Genomic DNA, 17,189 nt, shown 5'->3' with positions numbered 1-17,189 from the left:
GGAATTACCCCAAACTCAGGGAATGCCAGCTCCAAGGACAGGAATTACCCCAAACTCAGGGAATGCCAGCTCCAAGGACAGGAATTACCCCAAACTCCAGGAATGCCAGCTCCAAGGACAGGAATTACCCCAAACTCCAGGAATGCCAGCTCCAAGGACAGGAATTACCCCAAACTCCAGGAATGCCAGCTCCAAGGACAGGAATTACCCCAAACTCAGGGAATGCCAGCTCCAAGGACAAGGAATTACCCCAAACTCCAGAAATGCCAGCTCCAAGGACAGGAATTACCCCAAACTCAGGGAATGCCAGCTCCAAGGACAGGAATTACCCCAAACTCAGGGAATGCCAGCTCCAAGGACAGGAATTACCCCAAACTCAGGGAATGCCAGCTCCAAGGACAGGAATTACCCCAAACTCCAGGAATGCCAGCTCCAAGGACAGGAATTACCCCAAACTCCAGGAATGCCAGCTCCAAGGACAGGAATTACCCCAAACTCCAGGAATGCCAGCTCCAAGGACAGGAATTACCCCAAACTCAGGGAATGCCAGCTCCAAGGACAGGAATTACCTCTATTTCAGGGTATCCCAGCTCCAACAACAGGAATTCCCCCAATATCTCAGGGTACCCTCTCAAACAAAAAGCAAAGGTAATTTAAAAACTTTCTTTTTTTCTTTTTTTTGCCAACAAAGCATCTTGTTCTGTTGAAGGAAAGGAGAAGGGAATAAAGGTCCAAAGGGGGAGTGAAAGGTGGGATACAGGAATTTTAAAAACCTGGTTTTCAGACCAGTTACTCACTGCTGGATCCATACACACCTATTGAAATCATAAACCAATGTGCTTTGAATCTTGATTTCAAGTATCTGCTTTCAATTTTCTGGAAAGACTTTGTGTAAACAAACTACCCAACAGAGAAGAAAAGATGACTGGTTTTCCATGTTGGAAATGAAGCAGTAAAACTTAAGGATTCCAGGAGCTCCTTCCACACAGCACTAACAGTCTGCCAAATTAATATTCCACAGATTCCATGGGCTGAGAAAAATCTGCCAAAGAGGAATTCAGGAAACTGAAGTAGTGTGCAATAGTTAAAACCTACTTTGGAGTTTGGGGAGAGGAAGGGGGGAAAAGTCTAAAATCCTGAATTAAAAAAAATGAACACAAATGAAGGGAAAGCTTTTAACTGGTACACACTGTTCACACCTATATTTCAAGTTTGGAAACGCATATTTTCAAGCAGCAATACAAAAAAGTATCCATGAAGAATGCATAATCTCTGAAAAAATTATGAAAACATCCCTGCTACCATTACATTTCTAAATACAAAACTTGACTACCATATTGTTGCTTCTGTGTAGCGAGAGAAGTTCATTTTCAAAACAGATAAAATTCAGTCTTTAGGTGTGAATGGTATGAATGACAGTCTCTTTTTTTTTTGTTTTGTTTTTCAATTTCTTAGTTGTTTTAGGATCCTTAAGCATGCAAGCCTCGGAGAGGAAGGCCCACCAGGGCAGGGTTGGCTTTATGACATCCAGTTTAGGACAGAGCTGGGAAAGCCTCTGGGTCATCTACGTCAGGAGCAGAAGCACTTGACTGAAAGAGAAACATCACAGAGTTACTGCCTTGAGGCAGAGCTGGCAGCACTTTGGGGCTGCAGAAATCACTACAAAAACAACCCTTTTTTTGATTTATTCCAAGGATTACAAAGCCTCCTATGGAGTTTTGTGGATCCAAGCTAACTGGAGAGGAATTGTAGGCAAATTGTGATGTTTGCACGTCATTTTTGCACAATTCTCTTTTTAAAGAGATCTCAGAATGGTCTGGGTTGGAAGGGACCTTAAAGACACCACGGAATTCCAACCTCCTGCCACGGGCAGATCCTTCCCTGTGCCAATCCTTACTGAGGGACACAACTGAAATGTTACAGAACTGGCCCTGTCTGGGGCACAAATTAAGTTTTTCATGATTAATTTTTCCCACTCAGAAACCAGATGCTGATAAAAGTAATTTTTGTGTCAAATTTTTAGCTCTAAAAATTCATGCATTAGCCAAGGATCTCCTTAGCAGTTTTCAAAAAAGTTTTTTGAAAGGCTCTGCACCACATCTAAAAACCAGGGCAGAGATTAAGAATTTCATACTCTTCACTTGGTCCTTGGAGAAGAATGGGAAGAGCCAGGACAGTGGAACTTCCTGTCATATTAATTTATCAAGAAATATATTTAAAATGAGAATTGCATCAACACCCGTGGCTGCAGAGTCTCTGCCTTGCCTGACTCCACAGGCCACAAACCAGAATTAAAAAGTAATAGCAGGGTTTAAGCTACAGGCTCAGCATCTCCAGCTGCTCAGCACACAGGAGCAGGAACAGGCAAAGAAAGGAGGGAAGTTTTGGTCCCTGATGCCAAGGAATGCAGAGCTCACCCACCTGGTTGGGCGTGTGGATCACATCAAACTCCTTGACCAACTGCAAGGAAACAAAGGCAACACAAAGTCAGGTGCAGGAGAACTTGGAATTTCTGGCAGCATTCTTGAAGGGTATTAGTGAAACAACTCAGAGCAAACCATCACTGTTTAATTTCAGGTCTTTGAAATATTCTGCTATTGTTGTCAGGAGAGAGCATCCCAACTAATAAATTAATATTTGTGAAGTCTGTGTCTGCTAGCAGGGACAAGGAGCAAACCTGTGTGATGGAAACCACAGCACACAGACTGAGCTCACTTCCCAATCAGTAACAATCTGATTGATGCCTCTAAGGCAAGAGATCCACAGTAAATCAGATCCTCACTGTAGCTGCACTACAGTGGCTGAACTGCAGATTCTCTCTCCCAAAGCCCTTTCAGTATTTTTCCAGGGTATTCCCCTGGTGCCTTAGCACCAAAGAAGGGAAAAACATTACTGGTGGCTAGAGAACCACCAGTAAGAGCCCTGTTTCCAGCTGGAAAATCTGAATTCCTCAGGTTCAAGGCCTGACATGCAGCTGTACAAGCAGTCCCTCACCCCCAGCAGTGACAATGCACACCCAGCCCAGCACTCGTGGTTCTGCTCTGGCACCAGCTGAGGCAGCTCATGGAACATTCAGACCTGTCCACACTGGAAAGTCATTTTTCAGGTTCAGACACAAAGACAGGCACTTCTTAAAAATTCCCCCTCCCTTTTTTGTGTTTGATGACAACACCGCTCCACCATTCACCCTTTTGTCCTGCCAACCTGGTTTAAGGTAAACTTTGCACAGAAGTGTTTTCACTCGGGTTTAGAGGGCGCTGTTTGCCGTCAGAGCATCTCCCCGGAGCAAGGGCGGATCCCCGCAGGGAGTGCAGAGCTCCCCGTGCGGATGAGAGCGCGGTGCTCACCTTGTCGGTCCTGCCCCCGCGGCTGGCCCTGCCCCCGCGGCCGCGGCCGCCCCTTCCCCCCCTGCCGCCGCGGCCGGGGCGGCCCAGGTCTCCGAAGTTGATCTCCAGCTGGGACGTGATGTCGTTGGCGGGCTTGCGGAAGTGGTGATCCATTACCGAGTCCTCAGCGTGGGCCTGCAAGCAGCGTTTGTTTCTCCATCAGCCACAGACAGCGCCCAGAGCCCCTCTGTGCACCCGCAGCTGTGCCCCTGCCCCCTCCCCTCACACCATCCCAGCACCCGCTCGGGAAACCCGGGATTTCTTAGCAACCAAAGTATTTCACCTTTCCAAGATAATTCATGAGTTCACACCATCACTGAGGCTGGAGAAGTCCTCCAGGATTGAGGCCAAAACCCCACCCTGTCACCAACCCAGCCCTTCTCTGGACACCCCAAACCTCCCTGGACAGCCCCTTCCAATGCCTGCCCGCCCTCTCCACGCAGAAATCCTTCCCAAAATTCCATCAGGGCAACGTGTCCCTGTGTCCCAGACCAGAATGACTCCCAGTACCAAGCCAGTACAGAATCTCATGTTGTAGAATTCTCATCTTGTGTCCTGGTTCCATCAATTCCTTTAATTCTTTTTCCACTCTTGGTCACTCATCCTTATTTTCCTCCCTGAGGATTTACACTTTATTCTCTTTAGCCCTTGATAAGTATTTTAGAGCAGGGATCTGCTGAGAATCCCTCACTGCTCTGCATTCACTGTAGCAGCTCAAGCACAAGGAACTGAAGGAGCTAAAGCAGAACCAGTCCCACCAGTGACCCTAGAAAAAGCAGATCTCAGCACCTTTGCCATGATATTCTCTTACTGGTTTGTTCCCAGTGCATTTGGAGGAAACCCGAACCTGGAGGAGCAAGGGATGCTCCCAGGAGTTACAAACACCAGCAACGTTGTTATTCAGCACCTTGGAAAATTTCAGTTACACGCTGAATCCCACCAGGTGTTTTTAAAGCAATTATTTCTCCTATTTTACACAAATATTTTTCCGTGTGCAAGCCAGTTTTTTGCCTCTAGGATAATACAAAAAATGTAAAAACTTGCCTATTACCTATTTCTAAAACACCTCAACCACGGTGTTTTAGAAACAAGGCAACATCCAACACTTTCCTTCCCTCTGAGCCCCCAACTCCTGGCACAGCAATCATCAGTTTCCTGGTTTTCCTACACAAATGTGCAGACTTTCAATCTTCCCAACTCCAGCTGACATTTCTGCTGTAGTTACACAACATTCGGACTTTCAAAGGCAACACGTTGTGTAATTAAGCCCTGTACTCTTTAATTAGCATTTGTGGAGCCTTCACAAGGGGATGGAGAGGTCTGGATTCCATGGCTCCTTCCCAATATCCCAGCTATCCCTGCCATTCCCCCTTGTCCCCTCCCTGATTAAAAATACCCCTCCACGCTGCCCCATTTCCACACATTCCACTGGGATGTATCCCACAGAACAGCTGCTCCCTACCCCACTCCTGATTTTATTCATTTCATTGTACACCCCTCCCTTGGAAATCTCTTTGCCAAACTTAGGAAGTTTGTCTTAACAAAGAAAAGTCATTTTTCTTTGTGGAGACACAGCAAAAGCCATGCCTCAGCCTGACGTGGCACTACTCAAACCTAACACCAACGCTCTGTAAAACACTACAGAACACCTTAGAGATGTTTTAAATTCCTTTCTGACTATTTCATGTTTTATCTTCAGTTTTTATCACCGCAGGTACTGAGATTCTATTTCCAACTACTGGTAGCCATGTGGAAATTCCCTTTTCTGAGGGGTGGGATAGGTGAATTTGTACAGCATTTCTGTGCATTTCCACCCCTATGCTGTTTTTATTTAAAAACAAATCACTACAGTTCACCAAAAACCATTGGATTTCCACAATTTGATTCTGGTATAACCACTGAACCAACAAATTGCAAATTCCCTACGTAACCTGATGATTTCTCCATCCAAAGTAATTAAAGCTCTTTTAGAACTCTAACAAAAGACTCAGCACATTGTCCTCAGTCTCTTCCATCACTTCAGTGATAAGCCAGACACGCTGAACAAGTTGAAACATTAAATTTCTCTGTCTTGGTGACTGAATAGTGCTCTGATTTAATAACTGATCACTTCTTGAAGGCAGTGCTGCACTTAAGGGTTTTGGGGAAGGCTGTCAAAAATGAAGAACAAACTACCAAGAGAGCCAAAGCAGTGATGGAAAAACAGCAGCAACCAAAAAGTGGAGACTCACGATGGAGGCTTTTATGATAAGGTTTGAAATCAGCAGGATGAGGAGCAAGGGGACTAAAACCATGCTGGGTGCTGGATGGTGCACAGTGAGACAACAGGCACAGACAGAAAAGCTCCAAGTTCAATAAAAGTCTCAGTTTTGGTGAGTTTTTAATATCCAAACTGAAGGGGCTGATGTTAACACCCAGGTATCAGCAGTGAGAGAGAAAGGATCAGTACCTCATGTGAATCCAGCAGACTCCCCTGCATTTCTGTCATCGCCTTTGTCTGGTGACAGTTGTGTGTCCACGCCAAAGTGACAAAAGGAACAAAGGGAGAAAACAGAAGGAAGAAATGAGACTCAACTACATACAGAACAACAGGTAATCAGGTCACACGAGCTGCTGGGTACAGATGGCACCCAGCACAGGGAGCAGCAGCAGCTGCGCAAGCGGCAGGGACAGCACAGGATGGATGTGCCAAGTGTGAGACAAGAGAAAGCTCAGACGGACACCAGGAAAAGCTCAGATGGACAGACACCAGGAAACGCTGAGGTGGACACCAGGAAAAGCTCAGATGGACGGACACCAGGAAACGCTGAGGTGGGTGGACACCAGAAAAGCTGAGATGGATGGACACCAGAAAAGCTGAGATGGATGGACACCAGGAAAAGCTCAGATGGACGGACACCAGGAAAAGCTCAGATGGACGGACACCAGAAAAGCTGAGGTGGATGGACACCAGGAAAAGCTCAGGTGGATGGACACCAGGAAAAGCTCAGGTGGATGGACACCAGGAAAAGCTCAGGTGGATGGACACCAGGAAAAGCTCAGGTGGACGGACACCAGGAAAAGCTCAGATGGACGGACACCAGGAAAAGCAGAGGTGGATGGACACCAGAAAAAGCTCAGGGGGATGGACACCAGAAAAAGCTCAGGGGGATGGACACCAGAAGAAAATTGCCCAGGAGCTGCTGGAAGCCCAGGCAGAGACCACACATGCAGGCTGGTCTCCAGCATGGCACAGAGTAGGAAAGAGCTGGGATGTTTGGATCACTGCTCATGGAAATCCTCCTGCAGAGCCTTCACTCAAGAGTCATTCCTCCCAGCTTGGAGGAGATGGATTATTCTTTTCCAAATATACTTCCTCATCTCCCACTGCAACCTCCTCTAGGGAAGGGACTGGGTTAGTGAGGAGGTTTGAAGAGGCACAGCAGGGACAGAGATCTGCTGGCTGTCAGATTTTCCAGGAGTTCTGGATTCCACTTTCAGGATAAATTTTAGGATCTGTCCACAATGTACCTCATTCCTGTTTTTTGTAGGAACTGAAGACCCAAGCCCCTACACCAGGCCCAGAGGAAAAGAGGATCTCTGTTTTATGGCATAACCCTGTGTCCTGGCAGGAGGCTCACGGGACCAGGGCTGCTGAAGGCCCTGGATTCCAGAACAAAGCAGAAAGAACCTGAGACTGAGCTGAGAGTTCATTTTATCAGTCCCTGACAGGGGAAAAAGAGACAAGACCTCAGGCAGGGCCAAGCACTCCAGCCCTCAGCGAGGAGGACAAGCAGGAGGAAAGGAAGGACAGCTCTTTCCCAAGACTGAGGCAGATGAGCAGAACCAGATCCTCATTCTCCCTTTTTTCCCAGATTCCTGGGAGTTCTCCAAGGAGTTCTCAAGCTACAGGAATGCAGGTGCTCACCACAATGCTTCAAATTTCTGAGGGATCTATTGGGGCACACAGTGTTTTTCAGCCATAAGATCTGGGGCTAGAACCCAAAATTTACCTATAAATCAAATCACTTCCACACATCATCTCCCTTCTTACCAATGATAATCAGATTTTTTAATAATTTCTTAAATCCTAAGCACATTCAAGAGGACAAAGACAGGAAACAGCAGGTAATTGGTGGTTTTTAAAAATATTTTGCCTTCCAAAGCTGCTCACAAAGGAGCTGCAGTGGAAGCTTCCCTAACGCCTGTATTATAGAGCTATTCTCCTATAATCCTGAGAGAAAATCCCCACACTGCTTCCCATGGGATCAGGGAACAATGAAGAAGGGAGATGGGGAGACACATCTGCTGGATGTACAATAAAGCAGGCTAAAAGCAGCTCCATTTAAAGGCACATTTGTTAATACCTCACTTTTGTGCTTACGCAGCAAGAGGCTGTTACCTTCTTATGTGATGGTGCTAAAAATATCCAACGTGTTTATTTGAGAAGTTCACCTCTTAAACAGAACAATCCACTAATTAAGTCAGGTCTTCCAGGGGAGTAATTTGATTACTCACAGTTTTTGTTCAGATTCTTTCATTTGTTATTGTTTTTTGCTTGGTTTTTTGGAGGGGTTTTGGTGGAGGTTTTTTTTTGGTTTTGGTTTTTTTTTGAGTTAACTGATTCAGTCTTCAAACGGAAAATACAGCCTGGATCTTTCTAGCCTCTAAATTTCTCACAAGTAGCATCGCCTTTACTATCACACATGTTTATATATCAAAAAAGAGTGCCCACAGATGAGTAAATGTCAAATAAACCTGATTCAGAGAGACTGAGGGAATTTGAAGAACTACAGGTTTAGTAATCTTGGTAAAGCACATAAATCCTTCTGTTTAATACATTCTTTCAGTACACTGCAACATAAAATGTAACTCAAATTCCCTTTTCTACCCCAGCCAGAGAGAGCAGCATTTAATGATCACTTCAGAGAACAGCTCAAAGCAGACACAGCCATGCAATCATTTCCAGAACTCAGCCACCCCACACAGCAAGAAAACAGCCTGATCTGAGACCAAACTCCCTGGGAGTCCAACCAGAACAGAAATGGAACTTTTACTGGACACCCTGTGTTATAGCCCAGCTCCCAGGTAAAAACTGGCAAGGTGTGAGAAAGCAGGAACACATTTTAGGAGAGCAGGCACTTCAAACGACTCAGCACCATCAGGATACAAAGTTGCAACCACCTATCTCTTAAGTGAGCTACTTAACATATTACAGAGTGCTAAAAACAAAGATTAAAACTAAAGATTAGCACAGCCCTGCATTACAAAACAAGAGCTCAGCACCTCCCTCCCTTGTGCATCTCCCCTTACCACTTTGGAACAGAATAATGAACATTATGCAATGCCTGACAGGAGAAACTACAAATTTAAAACAATTCTCCAGCAGCTCTGCTGAGTGTCACCAGAGCACAGGAATCATTTCTGCCTCCCCGAGAACTCGTCTGTGTCACAGCACGAAGGGAGGAGACACCCACGCCTCCAATTTCACATGCACAGTTTGGGGTTGAGGTCTCTGAGGCACGACCACTCTTCCCTCAAGCTGACATCACTTAGCAAGCACCGTGAATCTGTGCACTGCAGAACAGATGCTAAACAACACAATTTCCTTTTTTAAAAAGCAAACTTGACAACGTTCCCCTGCTACTCTCAACAAGAGCCAGCTCTTACAAACCCAAGGGCACAGCTCAGCTCCCAAACCCCACCACAGTCAGAATGGTGGTGAAATTGAACTGCACAAGTTCAGTTCTGCTGAAAGAATGCTGTTCAAATGAACAAGAATCAAGTTCAACTTAAAAAAACATGCTGTTCCCACCTTCTAAACTTCCAGCTACAGGTCAGCATCTCCCAGAATGGAGCTTCCACTCCAAAAAATGCTCATCAGTAACAAACCCTTCACAAAGTGGCCACTCCAAGCACAGAAAGGCACTTTACCTCCTCACTCTTTGACTTGTGGAGCACAAATCCTTTTTTCCACTGGCCATCAGCTCCCTCGTTTGGTTTGCGGATGTTGAACTCGACTTTTGCACGGTCCTTGCTTTGGATGGCTTTCCACTCATCCAGGGTCATTTCCTTAGGGCCTTCTTCCTTAACTTCTTCAACCTCATTCTCTCTGTGGTGAATTCATGGAGATTATCATCACAACCAAGCATTTACACTCTGGATACGATTTCAGAATCATCTCCTGGCTGCTATTAGGTTATAAGTTGAATTTTGTCCAGGATTTAGCAGTTAAGAGGTGAAAATATTAACACTCGCTTCCACCACAGGAAAATTCATCTCCTTTGGAGAGAGTGCCAAAAAAATTACACCCAGCCACCTCTGAGCCCAGCAAAATGTTAAAATTAAAACTGACCCATGCCATCAGATCTGCACATTACTGTTAATTTTAGTTCCAAATCTGAAAGCCTGACTTCTGTCGTGACTTGTTTGGAGCTCCTTCCCCCCTTTTTGAAATACATCTCTCATAAACATTCAAGTCAAGGCAGTGAGAACTCGTTCTTCCCACAGTTTTCAAGCTTTTTAGTATTTAAAAACCTAGATTTTAACCAGCTTTGGGTAATTTTCCTCCTTTGTTGAACCAAAGACAGTTATTCAAACAAGTTTTACTTCCAGCTAATTTGAAAAAATAGCAGCACACACCTCATTTGTGAGATACAGCACCTCTGCCTTGTGCCAAAGGCTATTTTAAAGTAAAACACACAACCACTGTGCTCAACAACAGATCATATTCCAGCTACTGGAAGCCTCTGGTCATTGTTCAGTGTGTTTATGCAACTGAATTTCTGATTTATAGGAAACCAATGCTGTGTATGTGCAGCAAAATGATCATGAAAGGCTCCATTTCAAAGGTTCTCATCTGGCAGCCATTAATTTTGAACAATAATGTAAAGGTTTTATGTCAAAATTACTGTATTTCAACTTTTTCTCACTGTGTAGGAGAAAATTATTTTTGACATGGGATGTAATCAGAAGTTATTTTGTTCAAGGTAAAGATTTCACTGCAGCCAAACATCCCACAGTTCTGCTGAAACACTGAGGGCAAAGACCCACATAAACCAGACAATTACAAAGTTACCCATGTGGAGATGCTTTTCTATAAAGACAAAGTTTTCACAGTGAGGCAATCAAGCCACAGCAAACACGTATGTCAAAATTCTGTTTGCCATTTTTTGAGTTCTCTACAAGCCCTCTCCTCATTAAAATACAACATTAGTCACACTAGGCTACAGTAAAAATTTGCATTTTTACACCAACTCAGTAGCAGTAAGGCTCCTTCTGCCTCTCTGGTTACTCTTTCATTCCTCCAGCCCCTGGTCCCTTCTGTAACTGTGTCCAAGGGAGATGGGAAGGGATCCAGGTAACTTTGAAAACCGCCAGGAGAATGGAAGATACAACCTTTCCCTACAGCTCAGTCACACAGTCTCCAATGCTGGTTTGGAAAATTAAGTTTAAAAAGTTGCCTTTTACTGGCATTTCTGTCCCATTTGCTTGGTGTCTCTACCTAGTCTGAGCACAGATGCTTTTGGGTCTGGAATTTGGAGCTGCAAAGATCCAAAGTGTATTAGAAATGATTGTTAAAAAATAAATCTGAAAGAGCCTGCAGGACACCAAGGAATGTTTTAAAGACAATTTCCAGACACGAAGATTTTAAGGAGACTCATTCAGCAGCACTGTGGATGATCTACTGATATTCTGAGTTTGGCCAAAGAAATCTGGGAATAACCAGCAGAGGTTGAAGGTAATGCAGCAGCCCCTCTGAAGCAGCCAGGAGCTCAGGAGGGGTGGTACTCACTTATTTTCAGAATCAGCAGGCGGATGCTCCTCTCCCTCTGGCGTTTCCTCAGTTACAGCTGACTGATCCAATTCACTGCAATTACATAACGTTGGGAGTTGGGGCATTTTTACAACTTCATCCCTCCTCAAAGCTACGTAAGATTAACAATCAAGATCTACTTGGATTTACTGTTTCAATAAGGATTGTGGCTCTCTGTGCCTTTTAAATTCTGTGCTTTTCACTTAACTAATGGTTTTCCCCAACGCTTCCTACTACCCTTCCTGAAAAGCTCCCGCTGTCCCTTCCAACACGAAATGGATTTGGGCATTAAAAATAAGATTTCAATGGGATAGCTGAATTTTTGTAACACAAAATGCACGTTTATCCTGATCAAAATTTACTAAAAACAAAACAGTCTCATTTTAACAAAGAACTGTTACAAAACCAGCACAAGACCTCCCAAACCTCCCCAAAATTCTGGTTGAACAGCGAAGCTGTTCTTACATCACGAGAAATCTCAGGGGTTTTAAACTCTGCAGAAGCGTGGCAAAAATCATGGAGATCAAAGGCAAAAAGGCAGCTAAATCTGGGTGTTCTGCAAGCCATAATTAGGGCTGATTAACACAGTGCTAATGGCTCTCTGAGCAATGACAGGTTACTCACGTTAGCTCGTCTTTGACGGTTCCCCAGTTGTGCGACCCGCTGCCGCCGCGCTTGTCCTCGTGCTTTAGGCCGCTGAAATGTGAATGTGAAACAGAACTAACAAAACTGAGTTAACATTATAGTGTCCAGAACACCTCAAAACATCAATTGTACACGGGGGGTGGGGGCAGGGAGGAGGCAGGAGGGACGGGAGCAGGGGGAGACTCACGATCGGTCGCTGCCGCTGTGTCTGTCGAACTCCCGCTTGCCGCGCGAGTCGAAGCCGTCGCCGCGGCCCATCCCGCGCCCGCGCCCGCGGCCCCGGCCCAGGCCTCCGCGTCCACGCATGGGCCGCTCCAGGATGGGTCTGGCAGGAACAGCCACAGCTCAGGATTCACTCCAAACACACACTGCATCTCATGTCTTGTCCTCTCTGAGGGTTTTATTTACTCAGTTCTGCTTGGATAACTGCTGTCTGTAAGCTGGGTCAAGTGATTCGCCTCCAAAAACGTACAGCGTGTTTCACGGTTCCTTTGCTCTTTGAGAACTTTTATTTACTTGTTTTTCCCTTGGATAATTAGTTTGTAGCTGGGTTCGGGCTCTGATTTCAAAAAAGTCACTCCCTCATCCCTGGAAGTGTCCAAGGCCAGGCTGGAATGGCTTGGGGTAACCTGGGATAGGGGAGGGTGCCCCTGCCCGTGGTTCGGGTTGGAACCAGATCACCTTTAAGGTCCCTTCCAACCCAAACCATTCTGTGGTTCTGTGATTTTAGAATCTGGAAACAAATGCTCAGGATTGTCATTTCTTTGCATCTTCTGGCATCAGTTCCAAAATTTCATCTTTGTATTGTGTTACACAATTAACTGATGCTACAACTTCAACTAAACTTGCTTTTATCCAACTTATTTTGAAAAGGATTTTAACTTTGCAATTAAAACTTTAATATTGAACATTACTTGAGTTCTGGCTGCCTCACAATACTCGAGACAATTTAAATTTCACATAGATCTAAGATGGCTTCACCACTTCCAGGTGTGAAGCCATTGCAGCCAAGGTGCAAACACCTACCTGGACAAACTTTAGCTGGCTTTAAGTCAGCTGTGCAGATTAAAGGCACAGCTGTAACAGCAAACAAATCTCATCCTGCAGGAAACAGCTCTCCTTGGGCTCCCTTCCTGAGCTATCTGCTATAGCTGTAGAGAAATACAGTGAATATCTTCATTTGAACCATAATTCAGTTACTCCTATGAACCTGTTCATGCACATCACTCCCAGCCTAAAACTGGAGTTAATTTGCAAAAAAATCCATGGAAAAGTGAAGTGTTATCATCTGCATGACAGGAATTTCATCTTGATTCAACTGTCTTTTTTACCTGAGCAGCAGAAGGCAGGACAGCCTGTGCTGCTAGAGCTAGGGAAGCAGTTTATCATCAAGACAAAACTCTTACTTATCCACGGAGAACTCTCCTCCCTCGCCCTTCTCCTCGGCGGGTTTCTCGAAGCGGCGCTCGCGGGGAGGCCGTCGCTCGGGTCTCCTGTCGATGGGTTTGCCCTCGCCCTGCTGCTGCTGCTGCTGCTGCTGATCAGGCCTCCTGCCAATCCTCCTTATCCCTGAAACATCAGGCCAACAATCAACGGAATGTGCAGTGCCCCACGACAGATACCGACCCCCCGGGACAGATACCCACCCCCCGGCAAACAAGCGGGAACAGAAGTTTTATTTCTGGATAAACTGAGCAATTCCACTTCCACCTGACTCTTCTCAGCCATGGTTTTACCCAGGATTTCAAATTGTGTTTGACTGAAAACTTCAGCAATCCCTGCTCAACTTTCAAGCAAAGATCAAGGTAAGCAAGATTTTATTACTAATTTTTTTCTTTGAAAGGCGCTTTTCAGGTAAAACAAGAGGGTTTCATTTGAAGAACACCCAAATGAAATGAGCATCACCTCAGTGGCCCTAAGAGAGTCAATCCTGTGCTCCCCAGGTCAGCCATCCTGTGCTGTTCTGACAGCTGAGCTCCATGATCTTGGAGCTGATGATGATCCTAAAGTATCCTGAGATTCTGTTCTTGGAAACTTCTGGGCAGCAGTGCCAGCACCTGTAGCAGGCACGTGTCACCTGCAGGTGCTGCTCAGTGACTAACCGGGGTCCTCATCCACACAGATCCTCCCAGTCCAACATTCCCTGACAAAGATTCTCCTCTGGTGCACTTCTCAAAATAGCTTAGGAATCCACAGTGCCACCGAGCTGCCCAGAGCTCTTCCTCCCTGCCTAGGCCTCCTAAAAGGGTTTTTCTTGCAAATAAAAACCTCCCATGGGCAATCTCTTCTTTAGCAAGCCCTCTCAAAGATCTAACACAGTTTTCTTTTCCACTCATGTGAAAGGCCTTGTTTACTCTTCTTTAAAAGATGAGGACAAGCACATTGCTGCTTTGTTATACCATTTTCTTGCCAAAGCACTGGCTCCAAAATTAACGAACCAGCTTTTAAAGTCAAAGATGATTTTTAATTTATTTTTTTCTAAAGTACCAAGTTCCTGCCGAGCAAGCAATGTCAAATTCGGGTGGGGCTCCAGAAGTTGCAGTTGTAATGATATCCAAGCCAACACACCCAGGTGAACAATGTCTCCCTCACCTTCCAAGCTGTATTTACCATGAAGTTTGCATGGCACACACAGCACCCTCAGCATTCCTGACTCCCTGGGGAAACAAGGGGTTAAACACTTGCAGAAGGGCTCTCCACGAGGACGGGATTCCATGTGAGGAGGGGAAGCAGGGAGAGTAGCAGGCATGCTGCAGAACTGGAATGGAACCGCCACGGCTTTTGAATTTCGAGTTCAACGCGCTGCACTCACAAAAAACCGGGCTCCTGCTGAAGCCTAACCCAAAATACGAGTTATTTCTCAGCATCGCCAAGCTTTGAACTGCTAATTCAGCAGGCAAATCACTTGCGGCCTCATGGAGTAGAGGAATAGCTTAAAATACATTCACACAGGAAACAAACCCTGGCACCAGGCACCTTTATGATGCCAGAACTGCAAAAAACAGCCGCGCACAAAAATAGACATTTTCAAACTGCAAATTGACTTTGTTTACGACACTGCTACAACAGCAGCCCCAACTTTCTCTGTTTCGCTACCACAACAAACCACGAAAACGCTTATTTTTCACACTGCCCTTGAAAACATGACGTGAAGATCGGAGGGTGAAGAGGAGCTGCCAGCCCTGGCCAAACCCTTCCAGTGATGCCAGAGACGCTGCCGTGTCCCGGGTGCACCTCGTGGGGGAATCCTGCACCTCACTAAGGCTTCCAGAGGACACCGGGAATCGGGACAAATCATTGCCTCCCTCACACAGAAAACTCCTAAGCGTTAATGAGCAAGAGACCCACGAGCAAAGAGTATTTCTAACAGAGTTCCTAAAATTGTCTTCTCACAAGGTGCTTTCGAGTAACATTTATAACACTAACTTTTCAAAACAAATAATATATTAAAACGATTTCTTTCCTGAACAGCGTAAAACAGTGGAGAATCAGCATCACTCTGTAACATATATGTGGAAGCTTTAAGATGCTCTCACGTAGCAGCGTGCTCTGTGAAAAGCCTGTGGAAATTGCACTTAACCTGTTATTCCCTCGCTCCCACGTCACCCGCTGTCACCACACTCCGATGCCTTTCAAGGATTCCTCTGAGGCCGGGCTGTGACCCAGGGCCCGAGCGCTGAAGTTTGGGCGCGGTGGAGCTGCCGGGACGGGAGGCCATGTGCCCGCATCCCTCCCTGTCCATGTGGGGCTCTGCCCTCCTAATTCCCAAATTCTGCAGACTGTTTATACTCTAATTTCTTTCTTTACACAGTCCTTCATGTAGGATTTCATACAGATTTACAGAAACTAAGAATTCATGCTAGTTATTATCTAAATATATATGAAGACAAGAAGACTGCTATTAACGCTGTTTCCCTAGAAAATGACCCAAACGGATTTTGGAAAGCCCAGGAACATCCAGATATCCTGTCAAATCCATCGGACCACCTGAAACACGAGTCAAGTTCAGGACACAAGGCTGGAATGGGCTTGGTGCAACCTGGACTAGTGGAAGGTGCCTCTGCCATGGCAGGGGCCGAACGAGTCAGGCCTTTCCATCCCGACTGTTCCAGGATTCCATGTGCCGGTTTAGATGGGATATTGGGAAGGAATTGCTCCCTGAGAAGGGGGGCAGGCCCTGGCCCAGGTTGTTCGGAGAAGCTGCGACCGTCCCTGGATCCCTGGAAGTGTCCAAGGCCAGGATGGACGGCGCATGGAGCAACCTGGGCCAGTGGAAGGTGCCCTGTGGCAGGGATGGCCCTTAAGATCCCCTCCAACACGAGCCACTCCACGATTCCCTTCACTGCTGAAATTTCGGATTTCGCGTTACCCCTCTCCCTCCCGCCGGCACCGCGGCCGCTCCGGGCGCCCCGCACGCCCGACTCCATTTTGCGCGGGCCGAGCCGCGGGACACGTGGGGCCAGGCGAGCCCGGGCCGCCGCCACCGGCCCCGCCGCCACCGGCCCCGCGGGCGGGCTCCGCCATGCGCGGCCCCACGTGCGGCTCGGCCCTGCCCGGGCCCCCTTTGTGCGGGCCGGGCCGACCCTCCCCGCCGAGCCCCCGGCCCGCTCACCCTCCTTCCGCAGCGGCGCTCCGGGCTGGCCCCCGCCATCCTCCCGGCGGTCCCCGCCGGCGAAGGGCGGCAGCGGGTTCTTGCGCTCCTTCTGCGACTCCCTGCGCAGCTGCTTGGCCGCGCTGCCCGCGCCGCCGCCAGCCTGGCCTGCTCCGCCGGCCCCGCCCGAGGAGCCGCTCTGGGCGCCCGCCGGACCTCGGGCTCCGCCGCCCGCTTGGCTCCCGCCGCCGCCGCCGCCGCTCTCCTTCCTCCGGCTCTCCGCCGCGCGCAACACCTCGAAGGGGTCGGACTCGTCATCGAAGAGCTGATCGAAGCGGTTGGTGACGACGCACCCGAAGCCCTCCTGCAGGTGTCCGGGCATGATGGGCCCCCGACGGCGGGATCCTGCGCGGATGCTACCGGGCCCCCCGCGCCCTGCTCGCTGCCGCACAAGATGGCGGGCCCTGAGGAGACGCGCTTCTCTTCCGGCGCGGCCACATCCGGGCACCTCCGCGGGGAGGGCGGGCGGGCGCTACAGCGCCGCCGGCGGCCGCGCCGCGAACTGCGCGCCATTGTGTGAGGCGGGCGAGGGATTTCCCGCCGTGGACTCTACCATCGGAGAGAGCGGGGGGGAATAGGTCGGCGGGGGAGGCGGGGGGGGACGCGGGGCGGGGCGGAGCCCCGCCCCGCGCCCCCCCCGCCTCCCCCGTCGACCCCCGCGCCTCTGGTACCTCCCGCATGTGGCCTCCCTCAGAAATAAGACCTAAAAAAA

The 17,189-nt window shown here is 47.7% G+C and overlaps 1 protein-coding gene across 4 annotated transcripts; it reads right to left on the bottom strand.

The window, feature by feature from the left end:
* Positions 1-1,173: 1,173 nt before the first annotated feature.
* SERBP1 (SERPINE1 mRNA binding protein 1) lies at positions 1,174-16,909 on the bottom strand. 4 transcript variants are annotated; one of them, XM_063406869.1, is made up of 10 exons: positions 16,439-16,909; positions 13,233-13,395; positions 12,014-12,151; positions 11,806-11,901; positions 11,161-11,235; positions 9,300-9,477; positions 5,836-5,883; positions 3,348-3,521; positions 2,422-2,460; positions 1,174-1,589 (listed from the first exon to the last, which is right to left on the bottom strand). In XM_063406869.1, the coding sequence occupies exons 1-10, from the start codon at positions 16,797-16,799 to the stop codon at positions 1,533-1,535; spliced, it is 1,329 nt and encodes a 442-aa protein (XP_063262939.1). In that variant the 5' UTR covers positions 16,800-16,909; the 3' UTR covers positions 1,174-1,532. The 4 variants fall into 4 exon arrangements, with proteins under 4 accessions (XP_063262939.1, XP_063262940.1, XP_063262941.1 ...); XM_063406870.1 differs by having other exon boundaries at positions 11,806-11,877; positions 16,439-16,908; XM_063406871.1 differs by lacking the exon at positions 5,836-5,883 and having other exon boundaries at positions 16,439-16,907.
* Between the last annotated feature and the right edge of the window lie 280 nt (positions 16,910-17,189).

Source organism: Prinia subflava, chromosome 10 (genome assembly GCF_021018805.1).
Source record: "Prinia subflava isolate CZ2003 ecotype Zambia chromosome 10, Cam_Psub_1.2, whole genome shotgun sequence".
In the NCBI taxonomy this organism is placed as follows: domain Eukaryota; kingdom Metazoa; phylum Chordata; class Aves; order Passeriformes; family Cisticolidae; genus Prinia; species Prinia subflava.
Note: the sequence above shows the minus strand (reverse complement) of the source record. Positions and strands in the feature narration are given on the sequence as shown.

What these genes read in the sequence shown, in the direction of transcription:
- SERBP1 (XM_063406869.1), bottom strand. Translation starts at nt 16,799, where the DNA reads ATGCCCGGACACCTGCAGGAGGGCTTCGGGTGCGTCGTCACCAACCGC. An exon ending in AGCGCCGCTGCGGAAGGAGG is followed by an intron (nt 13,396 to 16,438) that starts GTGAGCGGGCCG and finishes CTGATGTTTCAG; the next exon opens with GGATAAGGAGGATTGGCAGG. An exon ending in TGATCCACACGCCCAACCAG is followed by an intron (nt 1,590 to 2,421) that starts GTGGGTGAGCTC and finishes TTTCTCTTTCAG; the next exon opens with TCAAGTGCTTCTGCTCCTGA.